At 63.4% G+C, this 15,427-nt stretch overlaps 1 protein-coding gene across 1 annotated transcript in view; it reads left to right on the top strand.

Moving 5' to 3' along the window:
• Positions 1 to 1,899: 1,899 nt before the first annotated feature.
• Positions 1,900 to 15,427, top strand: part of TSPEAR (thrombospondin type laminin G domain and EAR repeats) — a gene marked incomplete at both ends in the record, with an annotated part of 83,034 nt that continues 69,506 nt past the window's right edge. Inside the window, one exon of the mRNA XM_084232544.1 lies at positions 1,900 to 1,987. Within this exon, the coding sequence (XP_084088670.1) occupies positions 1,900 to 1,987 (88 nt within the window). The remainder of the gene's footprint in view (positions 1,988 to 15,427) is intronic.

The raw sequence follows: 15,427 nt of genomic DNA, 5'->3' as shown, positions 1-15,427 counted from the left end.
GCGGCGTCCCGCCGGGCTCGAGGGCCTGGGCCGTGGCGCCGAGGGGGCGTCCCCTGCCTGCTCCTGCGACCGCCCCTGCAGCAGCTCCGTCGGGCTCTGGAGGTGACGTGTGGGGAAACGTGGCTTCCGAGGCAAAGCTGGCCGAGGGCTGAGCAGGGCTCCAAGCAGCGTCTCGCTGAGCCCACGAGGGAGCCTTCCCCGAGCCCCAGGCACCGCGAGCCACACGCCGGGCCCAGGTGGGGCCGAATCAGCCCGCTCACCGCGAGGGCCCGCACGGGCGCAGAGCCGGCCAGCGCAGGCGGGGCGTGTGCGCGTCAGGCCGGGAGCGGCCGCTCTGCTCTGGGAGAGCCCCGCCGGGAGAGCCCTGCTGGCTGCGCCTGTGCTCACGCCGTGGCCCTGGCTTGGAGGCGGGCCCGGGAGGGCGCTAGAGGATGTCACTGTTCGTCACGGCCGGTCTCTGGAAGCCGATACAGGACTTCATCTCTCAGTCAGTTAAAAGCCGGCCAGAGACTTGGGGCCAAGGTGGGGTCAAGGTCATTCCCATGGGCCCGAGTCCCTGCAGCCTGCCCCCACTCCAGGCTGGTCCCAGAGGCCGTGGACCCTGGGATTATCCGGGAAGACGGGTCGACGAACGGCTGTCCTTGGCCAGCGATGGACCTTTCACACTTGGGGAGCCTTTCTTCCTGCTCCTGAGACCCGCGGGGGGCCGCGTCCCATCTGCGTCCCGTAGGCCTGGGCTGACCGGGCAGCCGGAGCGGGCGAGAGCCACAGGGGTTCACCTGGCGCAGCTGTCATCGTCCGTCCGTCCATCAACCTGTCACTATCCAGCCTCCATGTCCACCCGTCGGAGAGGCAGAGGAGCCTCCAGGCACAGGGTTTTCATGGCCAGACCCTCTGCACCCTCGTCTGCTCTGCCTGTGTCTGTTGCCCCGCCACAGGCTGTGGCCAGGGGTCCGGGCACTTCCCAGCCCCCTCTGGGCAACCAGCCCTGCCCAGACCGGGAGCCGATCTCCCCCAGCGCCTGGGACTCAGCACGGCCCTGAGGCCAGGAGGACGCGCTCCCGGCGGGGCCCGGGCTCCTTCAGGACAGGCCGTCCCCTGGGGGACCCCGGCTGGAGCCTGCCCCCGCCCCGCCCCGGGCACCACAGCAGGGTTGGCAGGAAGAGTTGCCCCGCCCACTCCCTCCAGGGCCCTCAGGCCCCCCTGCAGTTTTGAGAGGCCAGTCCCGACTGACCGGCAGAGGACATGCAGCCCCCGCCGTCCGCCTCTTCCGTCCCCTCCGAGCGGCTCCCTGCGAGGCCTGGCTTCCCTCCGGAGGGAAATTCCTGAGCCCAACAGTTGGCAAACCCACACCCCGGGAGGGCTGGGCACCAGATAAAAGCCCTCGCGGGAACCCGGCCCCTCCTGGACAGCCCTTGCCGCGACGGGGCCTGCGCTGCTGCGGCCCAGCAGAGCGCGTCTGTCTGGCACCCACAGAGGGCGGCCCCGCGCGCCAGCCGGGGTCACCTGCTCGCCGGCTCCAGGCAGCGCGGCGAGGGGCTGCCTGGGGGGCACTCCAGCCTGAGGCGGCCGGGATCGAGGCCCGGCGCTAGTCTCCGGGCCACCGCCTCTGCCCCCCACCCCCAGCTGCGCTTCTCCAATGACTAATCCTCACCGTGCAGAGATTTTATCACCTGTCACCTGCGCGGCAGGACCCGAGCCCCGGCGGAAATGAGGAGGTAGACGGGGCGCTGCCCGCCTGCCAGCACCACTGCCTTGCGGGCCTGGGCCCCCGACCCAGCATGCGGCCCCTCCAGTGAGCGCCGGCCGCAGCCCCGACGGCTGGCCCTGCGTCTGAGGGCACCTGCCTCCCGCGGCCGCGTGCGCAACCCTGGATGGAGCTCGGGCCCTGGCCCCCTCATGTCTGCCCTGCTGGCGCTGTGCCTGGCGACGCTCCTGCCCCTGCTGACCCCTGGCCGCGGGGCCCGGCCATGGCAGCCCTGCACAGGTAAGGGCACCGGGGGCAGGGCCGGGGGAGCCGTGCGGGGAGCGGGGCTGGCGAGGGGCCAGGCGGCGGGCGGCTCCGCTCCTGGCGGCGGGGGAGCAGATTAAAGAGCCGTGGGCAGCGCCTCGATGCTGGCAGGGCGGAGAGCGGTTCAAAGAGTTAACCAGCCGCCACCTGAGGCTCCCGCGTGTGCCTGCCTGCTCAGCCTGGGGGAGAGGCCGTCACCTGCTTCAGGAACGGGGTGCGGAGGTGGGGAGGCCCTCCCGGCCCGGCCGCCCTGGAGCCCGTCCGGCTCGCCAGGCAGGGCCCGCGGTTCTGTCCCGGGGGCACGACCCCTGGTGTCGCGGCCGGGCCTGGGGCGCACCGCCCCAGCGGGGTCCCCCTGGGCCAGCAGGCGTGGGGGCTCGGGTCGCTCCTCAGAGGCCGGGCTGGCTGGGGCCGGGACATCGCTGTCCCTCCTGGGTTTCTCCGGGAGGTTCCGCTCCCCGCCCTGGCTCGGAGAAGGCGGACGCCAGAGCGGCCAGGCAGACCTGGTGCGGGCGAGTGCGCGGCGCCTGGCCTCACGCGGCGGGCGCCGGGCGGGACGCCTGGGCCCTGGGGTGGCTCCGCATCATATGCGAATTACGCTCCCCGGAATCTCTGAAGCCCCCCATTCCTGCTGGTTCCCACAGACGTGCCTGGAAATAGCCAATGATGACCAAGTTTGGGACCTGGCCCCGGGGTGTGGGCGTTCCCTAAGGGCCTGCCACCTCAGAACAGCTGGGGCTGTGTGAGGGAACTGAGCAGGCTCTGGGGGTGCCCGGGCACCACGGCATGTGGGCTCTGGGGGGCTGAGGCTCCCAATCCCCTGCCTGCAGTGACCCCCTTGGCACCGTGATTTTGCAAAGCTGTGCAGCAGCCAAGGCAGCCTGCACCCAGGGGCACCCCTGCTCCAGGGGGGGTCACACCCCACGCACAGGCTAGCACGGGGCCGGGGCCCCCCAGAAGGACGGTGCGGCTGAGCGGCGGCTGTCCAGGCGCACGCTGTCTGGGCTGAGTCACAGACGTGCGCCTTCTTGTCCCTCGGAGCAGAGCGACTGCGGAGCACAATGGAGGCTATTTATAGAGCCGCCCCCCGCCCGGGGCGCGTGGCGAATAGTTGCAGGATGACCCAGTTACCAACCCGCCGAGATGAAAGCCGGGCCTGGGGGGGCGGAGCTGCGCTTCAGCCCCGTGCAGGCCGCTGGCCGCACTGGCACTGGAGGAGGCCTCCCTGCAGGCCGGGCACGGCTGGGCCCTTAATGGGCAGTCGGTGCCGCCCACCGGGTTGGAGGCTGGCCCGGTGTGTGGCCGCGGGTGACAGCAGCCTAGAGCAGAGGGGACCTGCCGCTGGCAGGCGTGCCGTCCTCCCGCCTCCTCCAAGGCCCACGGCGGGGCTTTGATCCGGCCCAGCCCCTCTCCTGTGGGCAGACACGCCCTGCGTGAGCAGAAGGTCCCCGGGGGCCTGGGGGAGCCTCTGCCTGGGATTTTCCAGGAGTCCCTGACTCAGGGGCCCAGGGAAAGCTGCCCTCGGTGCCTTCCAAGAAGCGGTGGCTACAGCAGGGCCGGGATGGGGGGCAGGGTGTTGCCCGGTGGGCGTGGGTCCCAGGGCTTCGAGGCAGGAGGCCTGGTGAAGGACAGTCCGGGGGCCCTGGGGAGGGATGGCCCTGTGTGGACATGAAGCTTCTGCCTGCTTTGGTGGGCCCCCTCCGAGGGAGGGGGTGTCCTGGAGGGCTGGGCCGGGACTCCTGGGGGCGCAGGCGGTGCATGACAGGAGCAGCTCGCCTGCCCTCTCGGCCAGGCCCCACACCCAACCCCCCTCCACGCTGCCCCTGGGGAGAAGCCAGCCTGGGGGCGATGGGGAAAGTAGGGGTGAGACCGGGTCATCTCGGCCACAGGGTGTGTGTGGAGTGCGGAGAGGGGCGCTCCCCAACCCCAGGCCACCCTGTCCTGGGATCCAGGGGAATGTGGAACTGCTGGGCCCTTGCTTCTCCAGTGGGAGACACCCCGGTGGGCCAGAGGCAGACATGGAGGCCCCGCCAGGGAGCAGCCGCGGCCGTGGTAAACAGGCCAGGTGGGGCTGGGAAGTCCCTGCTGCCGGTCCCTGACCCATCTCGTCCTGCCCTGCTGGTGTCCATGCGGCCAGGTCACAGGGTCTGCGGGGCCAGCCTGGGGAGGCTCCCTGGGGGCAGAGCAGAGAGAAGGCCCAGGCTCAGAGGGAGCCTGGCTGTCACCTGGGGCAGGACATCAGGGGTGGGGACCTGGGTCGCCCTGGGCAGTCAGAGGGTCCTGGCCTGTCCTGGCTGCCTCTCCTGCATCCACCCGCCTTGCTTCTTTGATTTGGCCACACCTGATTCCCCCTCCCCCCGGACGACCAGCAACAGGCAACAGCGGGTCCCCCCTGTTTGGGCCTCACCCCAGGGTGTCAGGTCACGGCTGAGGGAGGCCCTGCAGGCTGTGTTCTGTCCTGGGCGAGTGGGGTACTCTTGCGCAGGTGTGAGGGCCCCAGGAGTCCCCTCTGCCGGTGCTGGGCAGGCTGGGCTGGTGCATATGTGCAGGACGCCCCCTGGTGGCGGCCAGAGGCTCAGGCGGCTGCCTTGAGCCTCTGCAGTGGGGTGCCTGGGGCCCCCCACTTCTGGCACCCATGTGGCGGGCACAGCCCCCCTCCTGCAGCGGACGCGCTTGGTCCCAAGGCGGGGTCCAAGAACGGGCCCCCCGTCATGCCCAGCTGTGCTCCCGCGCACAGGGCGCCCTTCTCATGGGCCATGGGCGGTTGTGCAGGGACACACTGAGAGGCCCACCTTGCCTGTGTGACGGGGCGGGGCCTGGAGTCACGGGGAACTGGGGACATGGCCCAGCACGTAGTGATGTCAATGCCAGACTCGTACCCAAGTCCATCTCCAACGTCCAACGCGTATCCCAGCCCTGCAGTCCTGGCTCCGTGCTTATCCTACACCCACATCCCTCCCAAAGCAGATCCAGCAGACACCCCGTAACCACCAGCAGAAGAGGCTACCCTGGGCCTTCACACAGTCACCTGCTCATGGCGATCCTCACACAGTCACCTCACACAGGACACCTCACACCAGTCATCTCACACAGTCACCTCACACAGGACACCTCATACAGGACATCTCACACAGATCACCTCACCCCAGTCACCTCATACAGTCACCTCACAATGGTCACCTCACACAGGGCACCTCACACAGCCACCTCATACAGTCACCTCACACAGTCACCTCATACAGTCACCTCACACAGTCACCTCACACAGGTCACCTCACACAGGGCACTTTACTCCAGTCACCACACACAGATCACCTCACACAGGGCACTTTACTCAAGTCACCTCACACAGATCACCTCACACAGTCACCTCACAGCAGTCAAATCACACAGATCACCTCAAACTGTCACCTCACACAGTCACCTCACACAATCACCTCACACAGGGCACCTCACACAGTCAACGCACACAGGGCACTTTACACCATTCACCTCACACAGATAACCTTACACAGTCACATCACAAAGTCACCTCACACAGTCACCTCACACAGTCACCTCACACAGGGCACTTCACAAAGGGCACCTACACCAGTCATCTCACACAGATCACCTCACACAGTCACCTCACACAGTTCACCTCATACCAGTCACCTCATACAGTCACCTCACACCGGTCACTTCACACAGGGCACCTCACACAGTCACCTCACACAGGGCATTTTACACCATTCACCTCACACAGATCACCTTACACAGTCACCTCACACAGTCACTTCACACAGGTCACCTAACACAGGACACTTTACTCCAGTCACCTCACACAGATCACCTCACACAGTCACCTCACACCGGTCAACTCACACAGATCACCTCAGTCACCACACACAGTCACCTCACACAGATCACCTCACACAGATCACCTCACACAGTCCTCACACCAGTCACCTCACACAGAGCACCTCACCCCAGTCACCTTACACTGGTAACTTCACAGGGGTCACCTCACACAGGGCAATTTACACCAGTCACCACACACAGATCACCTCACACAGTCAACTCACAAGTGCACTTTACTCGAGTCACCTCACACAGATCACCTCACAGTCACCTCACACTGGTCAACTCATACAGATCACCTCACACCGGTCACCTCACAGGGCACCTCACACCAGTCATCTTGCACAGATCACCTCACACAGTCACCTCACACCATTCACCTTACACTGGTCACCTCACACAGATCACCTAACACAGTCACCTCACACAGGTCACCTCACACAGGGTACCTCACACTGGTCATCTCACACATCACCTCATACAGTCACCTCACACAGTTCACCTCACACCGGTCACCTCACACAGGGCACCTCACACAGGGTACCTCACACCAGTCATCTCACACATCACCTCATACAGTCACCTCACACAGTTCACCTCACACCAGTCACCTCACACTGGCCACCTCACACAGGGAACCTCACACCAGTCATCTCGCACAGATCACCTCACACAGTCACCTCACACCGATCACCTCACAAAGTCACCTCACTCAGGGCACCTCACACCAGTCACCTCACACTGGCCACCTCACACAGATCCCTCAACAGTCACCTCATACAGGTCACCTCACACAGGGTACTTCACACCAGTCATCTCAAACAGATCACCTCACACAGTCACCTCAGAGCGTCACCTCACACCGGTCACCTCACACAGGGCACCTCACACTGTCACCTTACACTGGTCACCTCACACAGATCACCTCACACAGTCACCTCACACCGGTCACCTCACACAGGGCACCTCACACCAGTCATCTCTCACAGATCACCTCACACAGTCACCTCACACAGTTCACGTCACACCGGTCACCATATATAGTCACCTCACACAGTCACCTCACACAGGGCACTTCACACCAGTCTCCTCACACTGGTCACCTAACACAGATCACCTCACAAAGTCACCTCACACAGGTCACCTCACACCGGGCACTTTACACCAGTCACCTCACACAGATCACCTCACACAGTCACCTCACACTGGTCACCTCACACAGATCACCTCACACGGTCACCTCACACTGGTCACCTCACACAGGGCACCTCATACCAGTCACCTCACACTGGTCACCTCACACAGATCACCTCACACAGTCACCTCACATAGGTCACCTCACACAGGACACTTTACTCCAGTCACCTCACACAGATCACCTCACACAGTCACCTCACACCGGTCACCTCACACCAGGCACTTTACTCCAGTCACCTCACATATATCAACTCACATAGTCACCTCACACAGATCACCTCACACAGTAACCTCACACAGGGCACCTCACTCATGGCACGTCAACCAGTCACCTCACTGGTCACCTCATACAGATCACCTCACAGAGTCACCTCACACCAGTCACTTCACACAGGGCACCTCACACAGTCACCTCACACAGGGCACTTTACACCATTCACCTCACACAGATCACCTTACACAGTCACCTCACACATCACCTCACACAGGTCAACTCACACAGATCACCTCACACTGTCACCTCACACACGTCACCTCACACAGGATACTTTACTCCAGTCACCTCACGCAGACCACCTCACACAGTCACCTCACACCAGTCATCTCACACAGGGCACCTCACACTGTCACCTTACACTGGTCACCTCACAGAGATCACTTCACACAGTCACCTCACACCGGTCACCTCACAAAGGGCACCTCATACCTGTCATCTCACACAGATCACCTCACACAGTCACCACACACAGGGCACGTCATACCAGTGATCTCACACAGATCATCTCACACAGTCACATCACACAGTTCATGTCACACCGGTCACCTCATACAGTCACCTCACACAGTCACCTCACACAGGGCACCTCGAAGCAGTCTCCTCACACTGGTCACCTAACACCAATCACCTCACAAAGTCACCTCACACAGGTCACCTCACACCAGCACTTTACACCAGTCACCTCACACAGATCACCTCACAAAGTCACCTCACACAGGTCACCTCACACAGATCACCTCACACAGTCACCTCACACTGGTCACCTCACACAGACACCTCACAAAGGTCACCTCACACAGGGCACCTTATACCAGTCATCTCACAAATCACCTCACAAGTCACCTCACACAGGTCACCTCACACAGGGCACCTCAAACCAGTCACCTCACACTGGTCTCCTCACACAGTCGCCTCACACCATTCACCTCACACAGGGCACCTCACACCAGTCACCTCACACTGGTCACCTCACACAGGGCCCTTTACTAGAGTCACCTCACACAGATCACCTCACACAGTCACCTCACACCGGTCAACTCACACAGATCACATCACACAGTCACCTTACACTGGTCACCTCGCACAGATCAGCTCACACAGTCACCTCACACAGGTCACCTCACACAGGGCACCTTACACCAGTCATCTCACAGATCACCTCACACAGTCACCTCACACAGGTCACTTCACACAGGGCACTTTACACCAGTCACCTCACACAGATAACCTCACACAGTCACCTCACACAGGGCACCCCACAGCAGTCATCTCGCACAGATCACCTCACACAGTCACCTCACACAGTTCACCTCACACCGGTTACCTCACACAGGGCACCTCACACCAGTCACCTCACACTGGTCACCTCGCACAGTTTTCTCACACAGGTCACCTCACAAAGGGCCCTTTACTCGAGTCACCTCACACAGATCACCTCACACCGGTCACCTCACACAGATCACCTCATACAGTCACCTCACACAGGTCACCTCTCACAGGGCACCTCACACCAGTCATCTCACAGATCACCTCACACAGGGCACTTTACTCCAGTCACCTCACACAGATCTCCTCACACTGTCACCTCTCGCAGTCACCTCACACAGATCACCTCACACAGTCACCTCACACTGGTTTCCTCACACAGGGCACCTCACAGAGTCACCTTAGACTGGTCACCTCACACAGATCAGCTCACACAGTCACCTCACACAGGTCACCTCACATAGGGCACTTTACACCATTCACCTCACACAGGGCACCTCACACAGTCACCTCACACTGGTTACCTCACACAGGGCACCTTACACAGTCACCTCATCCTGGTCAACTGACACAGATCACCTCACACAGTCATCTCACACAGTCACATCACAGAGGGTACCTCACACTAGTCATCTCACACAGATCACCTCACACAGTCACCTTACCCAGGGCACCTCACACCAGTCATCTCACACAGTCACCTCACACATTCACCTCACATAGATCACCTCACACAGTCTCCTCACACCAGTCACTTCACACAGTCACCTCACACCAGTCACCTCACACAGTCACCTCACACAGGTCACCTCACATAGATCACCTCACACAGATCACCTCACACAGTCACCTCACACTGGTCACCTCGCACAGTCATCTCACAGTTTACCTCACACTGGTCACCTCACACAATTCACCTCACACCGGTTACCTCATACAGTTCCCTCACACCAGTCACTTCACACAGTCACCTCACACTGATCACCTCACACTGGTCACCTCACAGCACCTCAGTCACCTCACACAGGGCACCTCACACCCATTACCTCACACACATGGTCACCGTGACACCATTTTTTTTAAAAACTTCTCAGCTGTTAGATGAGGACATTTTTTGTTGCATAGCGATTAGGCAACAGAGACACTTGCTTTGATAAAAGAGCTTCCTGCTCTCTGGGAACCCTGGTGTATGCTCTGGGTCTGCACCTGGCTTCCTGCCAAACCCTGACGTGCTCCCAGGACACCGGCCTTGCCTTGGCCTTTGGTCACGCCGTCCATGTCCCATCCCCACTGGCATCACGTGCTGAAGGAGTCTGAAGGAGCTGCCATGGCACTGGGCGCCTGGGCATGGCCCAGCTGCGCTCAGGGAGCTGGGGGCGGGGCGGGCACGGTGTTCTCTCCCCCAGCTCAGGGCTTGCGTGGCGGAGCCTCATGGGGGTCTCAGGGGGAGCCCACCTAAGGGTGTCTTGGGCCCACCTGCGGGTGGCCAGGAGAAATGCGACCTGGCCCAGGGTGGCCCGGCAGCCCCTCTGTGGGGACCCCCACCCATGAGGGCCAGGCTCCTGGCTTGATACTGCTGGCCCGGCCACTCCGCCTGCCCGCATGTGGGGAGTCACTGCACGCAATGGGGGGTCACCACCCCTTACCAGTGAGCCGGCTGCCGTGTGGGTGGCCCCCAGGAAGCTGCCCCGGGCCCCAAGTGGGTCCTCAGCTCCATGCACTCAGAGGGGCTCGAACCCAGGGGGGTCCCGGGACCACCCGCCCTGCATGCGGCCTGGGGCCAGCAGCTCGCGAGCCCAGCCCAGCGTCTCTCTGGGTCTGTGTTCCACCCATGGTGGGCGCCCCGGCCGGCTGGGGTCGCGGGAGGTCGCACAGACTTCGGGGCTGTCACGGGGCCGGATGGAGGTGGCTGGAGCTGGCGGCGCCCTGTGAGGGGCTGTGCTGGGGCACAGGCCTGGCCCGGGACAGGGGCTGCCCCCGGAGACGTGGAGGGGTCGCGAGAGCGTGCAGAGCTGTGACAGCCGCCGCGGGGGCGGAATAAGCGTTTCCAAACCTCGGCTGAGAACCGGGGTGCCTGGCCAGTCTGGCCTGGAGGGGACCCACGGTGGAGGAGCAGAGGAGTCCCGGCCAGAGGCGCAGGGCCTGGTTTCGCACGGGGAGAGCCGTCTGGGCGGCATTTGCCAACCCCCGGGGTCCACCCCTCTCCAGGGCCTTGAGCTGTCAGCTCCCAGCCGGCACCTGCGCGTCGTGCGAGGGAGATGTGCGGCCCCACCGGCCCTCTCCACCTCCCCGCCTCCCCCGGCGTCTCGTCTCTGGTCTCCCCGCCCCGGGTGCTGGTGAGTGAGGCTCCCCGGAGACCCAGCCTGGAGGGGAGCCCTGCGCTCGGTGAGGGTGGGTGGCAGGGACGAGGGGGGCACGGCCTCTTGTCCAGAGCTCCAGAGCGCCCCTGACAGGTGCACGTGGGGACTCGGCCGGGCCTGCCCCAGGTGCCCGCCGGCAACCTCGGCCCCCGCCCTCCATGCCCGCCTGCGTCCCGCGTGATCTGGGCCCCGTCCCCAGGGGGGGCGCCCGAGCACCTTCCTCTGCCTGAGGGCTCCGTTGTGGATTGAAGATCCGTCTGTGTGTCTGCCGTCCTCCCTCCCACCCGCCGGCGCTCTCTCGCCTGCCCTCTGTCTGCCTGGCCGCCAGCTACACTGCATGCCCGGCTCGGTGGCGAGGAGTTCCCTCCCATGGCGTGTAACCTTGGCCGCCATCCATCTCCAGAACTTTCCATCCCCCCAGCTGAAACTGCCCCGTGACCCGCTGCTTAGATTCATTCCTGCGAATCCTGCTCTCGGGTGTGCCTGTGAGGGGACCCTTTCTGGACTGTTCCTTGCTGCTGTGCAGAAACACGTCTGATTCGTGCGTTGATCTTGAACCCTGAAGTCTCCTTCAGTTCTTTCGTTAGCTCCAGCAGCGCTCTGGAGGAGGTAGACACGGATTCTGCTCAAAGCAGAGACAATTTTACTTCCTCCTGCCCCGCTTCGGCGTCCTGCTCGCAGGCCTGGCTGCGCGGACGTTCTGCTCCGCTCGGGGCCTGGGCGGGAGGGGCGCCCCTCCCCTGCAGGGCGAGGCCTTAGCGGGTCTTCCACAAAGGCCTGTTGCGGGATGTCCCTTCCACTCCTCGCTTTCCGAGGCTTTTTCAGACGGGAGACTGCTGGTTTTCTCTGCCGCGTCCTGCGTGTGCCCCGGGGCGCCGCTCCTCGCCGCCCCCTGCGGATGCCGCAGCCTGGCACGGGCACCGGGCTGGGCATTTACCCCCTTCCTCGGCCGCCCGCTCAGCTGGCACCTGGTGGAGGACCCCGCCTCTGCTGCCCTCCCTCCCTTCATGGGGGCAGCTCCCCCGGAAGAGTTGGAGGCCTCGGGTTGCTCCTTGCGTCTTGGGGGGATTCCCTGTGACGTCACCCAAGCCCAAAGCATTCCTGAGTTTAGCTCTCTGCATTTTCTTTCCTTTCTTCGGGAGCCGATTTTATTACACTTTCCGAAGAACCGGCCTTTGGTTTTTAGCCTTTCTCCTATTTACCTTCTGCGTCACTTATGTCCACCGCCATCTCCCTCATTTCCTCCCTGCCGGCGGGTTTAGTTTGCTCTTGTTTGTCCAGTTCTTCGAGGCGGACAGACTCGCGAGCTTCTTTGTCAGTGTGGCCATTTGGAGCCTTGACTTCCCCTCCATGCTCTGCCTGCGTCCCACACGTTTTAGTCTGTTCTGTTTCGATTTTAATTGATCTCGATTTTATAATTTCCCTGTGACTTGTCTTGATAGTTTTTATTTGTTAAAGATTTATTTATTTTTATACAAGAGCTGGGGTCCTGGCCAGAGGCGTAGGAGGGTGAGAGGATTCACCAGAGACAGAGCGGGGAGCAGAACAGGCAGACTGACGAAGTACACTGCTGAGGGGAGCAGCGGGCGCGACAGGAGAGGTCTGCTGCGCCCTGTGGGTTGCTCCCTGGCCATCTGGGATTCCAACCCATGCTGCAGATGCTGCAGACAGCTTCACAGTGCGGTGCTCAACCCGCTGTGCCACTGGGGAGGTCCTGTCTTGGCAGTTTTTTAAAGAGTTTATTATTTAATCGCCACCTGCTTGCGTGCACAAGTGCAGTGGGGTGGTGCTGGGCCGCTGGGCTCCCCTCCCCCTCCCGTGTGGGCGCGCTCCCACCCGCCAGAGTCTGGGTGCTCTGCGGCACATGGTCTGCTGGGTGCAGGCTTGGCCTGGACCGGATGTGCCTGCTGTAGTGGGGCCTGCACCGCTCAACCTCCTGGACAGCAGGCCAGAGCCTCGCCCCTCCTGACTGCGGCGCTGTCCTCTGAGGGTCCCACCGGCTCCCCATGCCTGCGGCTGTTGCTATAATTCCATCTCCAGCAACTCACAGGCCAGCAACTCACAGGTACACAGCAGGGCACATGGCAGGAGCCGGGCACTTAAGCAGCTGGCTGGCAGCAGAGGGGCGGCTGGTGTGGCACGGGGCGGTGGGGGGCCGGCGGGTCAGCGCGGAGGACGGCTGGCCTGTGGCTCCTTCCCCGGCCGCCTTTCATTCGCGGCCTCCTCCTCCCGGCGCCAGCCGCTCGGGCTGCCCGCGGAAGCGCGGGGTTTCCTCGTCCCTGAGTCTGGGGAAGTGACTCAGGCAGCCGCTGCTTCTGGGCCGGAGGCTCCTGTGACTCAGCAGCTGTGGGGTTCCTGCCTCGCGGCCCCGTCGGACGGGGCACGGCCGTCGTGGGGGACCGGGCCACCTCACGACGCCGAGGTCCTCCCGCGACGAACGCCCAGTGCTCTGTCCACACGACACCGCCTGGCTCGCCGCCCCGGGGCCTGTCGTGATCTGAGGCCTCGGAGACCCGGGCGCCAGGCCGTGTCCTCCCCAGGCGGAGCGACCTCGCCCCGGCGGGCACGAGCCCCGAGCGCAGGCCCCGCGCTGGACTCTCGCCCCAGGACGGTCCCTGCGCCCGCGGGGTCGGGACACCAGCGTGGGCTGCCCTTTGGCTCTGTCCGCGGGTCAAGGTCACATAAAACGGAGGCGCCTGGGCGGCCACGGCGGCCCCTCACCTGTGACCCAGGTCCCGAGAGGGACGTTCTGAACAGGCTCTCGGGTCGGACCCGGTCGGGACTCCACCGGCCGGCCCTGCTCTCCCCCTGCACCCCTCTCCTCCGGCTTCAGCTCTCCTGCCCCCAAGCGTCACCGCGGGGGCCCGTGGGGCCCTCAGCTGGCTGCCGTGTCCATCCCCCGAGCGCGGGTTTGTCTGGGTCCAGACGGCCGGTGCTCCCGCGCACCTAGAGGACGCCCCCGCCCCGCCCCGCCCCGCCCCGCCCCGCGGCGCCCCGCTCCCCGGGGAGTGGCTCCTGCCGGCGGGCGCTTTCTCTCTGTCCTGGCTTCGTCAGTTTAGCCGCCACGCGCCCGGATGGGACGCTCCCCGCCCGTGCATCTGTCGGTCCTTTTGTTTTTTAGGATCAAAATGCGGGGAGCTGCGCATTATTTCTTGGACACGCGGGGGCTTCCGCGTTCTTTCCGAGCTCGCGCGCCGGCCCGGCCCGTGGGCCCCTTTGTTTCCTTGGTTCTGTTTCTCCTTCCTCTGCAGGCTGGGCGCTGCCTGCTGCACGGCGTGGCCCCCGCTTTCCTCCTGCCCGCCCCATCCTGTCCCCCTCCCTGCGCCCTCCTGCTCTCCTCCCCCTTCTTCCCCCCCTCCCCTCCCCGCCCCTCCTGCCCTGCCCCCCTCCCCTCCCCCTGTCGTCCTCTCCCCCTCCTCCTCCCCCCTCCCCCTGCCCCCCAGCTTCTCTCAGGCCACCCGGAGGGGGTTGTTTCTCCCGTTACTCTCCAGCTCCAGGATTCCCGTTGTCCGTTGTTCGCAGTTTCCGTTTATCGGCCGAGTTTCCCTGTTTATCCACTCGTGAGAATAATTTCCCTGTAATTCCTCGTGCGTATTCTCTTTGATTCTTTGTAAGTCTTCTGAAATCAGTATCTGGACCCTCCGGTTTCGTTGCTATGGTTTCTTTTTCCCCTTGAACCGTGACTTACATTTTCCTACATCTTTTCATGTCTAGCGATTCTTGATTGTGTGTTGGGAATCAGGCCCCCGTGCCCAGAGCCCGAATCCCGTCCCCCTCGGCTGGCCGCCGGCCCTGGCCCCAGCGGCCCTCGAGCGGCGCCCGCGTGGGCGCTCACCTGCAGCCCTGCAAAGTTCCGCGTGCGTCCTAAGCTCTGCATCTCGGCGGGACCGTTTCCTCTGGGGAGGCCGGGTGGTGGGCCAGGCCCAGTGGCGCCCCCCAGCACGGCTCGCAGGAGTGTGGTGGGTGCTGGCATCTGCACTACGCAGAGCCACGGGCCTGTTGGTGGTCAGGAATGAACACATTCCCACAAGGCTTTCAACTCGGCAGCCGCTTCTTCCAGGGACTTTCCAGAACATCATCTTCTGCATCGTATTCTTATGGTCAAGGGTGGAGGTGGAGGTGAAATGATGACCTTGGACTCTTTGTCCTGGCGGACAGAGGGCCGTGTGAGCACCTGGCCCAGGTCCACAGTCTCCAGCGAGACCCTCCCTGCTGGCTTTAGGGTCTTCAGAAGGACAGCCGCCCAAAGAGAGGAGGAGGCAGGGCTGGCAGGAGTGACTGTGCCCCCTCAGGAGACCCCAACAGATGGCACAAAGCCTGCTGCTCTGTGCTGGTCTCAGACCACACCGCCCCAAGGCCCCTGAACCTGCCTCACCCGTCGCCGAGCTGGTGCAGTGGCTCAGGCACAGGCTGTGCCCGCTGATCGTGTGGTCTGGCTGCCCGCCCCTCATTGCTCCCCTGGGACACAGGACTTGT

The sequence above is a fragment of the Talpa europaea genome, assembly GCF_964194135.1.
Source record: "Talpa europaea genome assembly, chromosome: 4".
NCBI classification, from domain to species: domain Eukaryota; kingdom Metazoa; phylum Chordata; class Mammalia; order Eulipotyphla; family Talpidae; genus Talpa; species Talpa europaea.
This window is presented reverse-complemented; position numbering and strand designations above follow the sequence as displayed.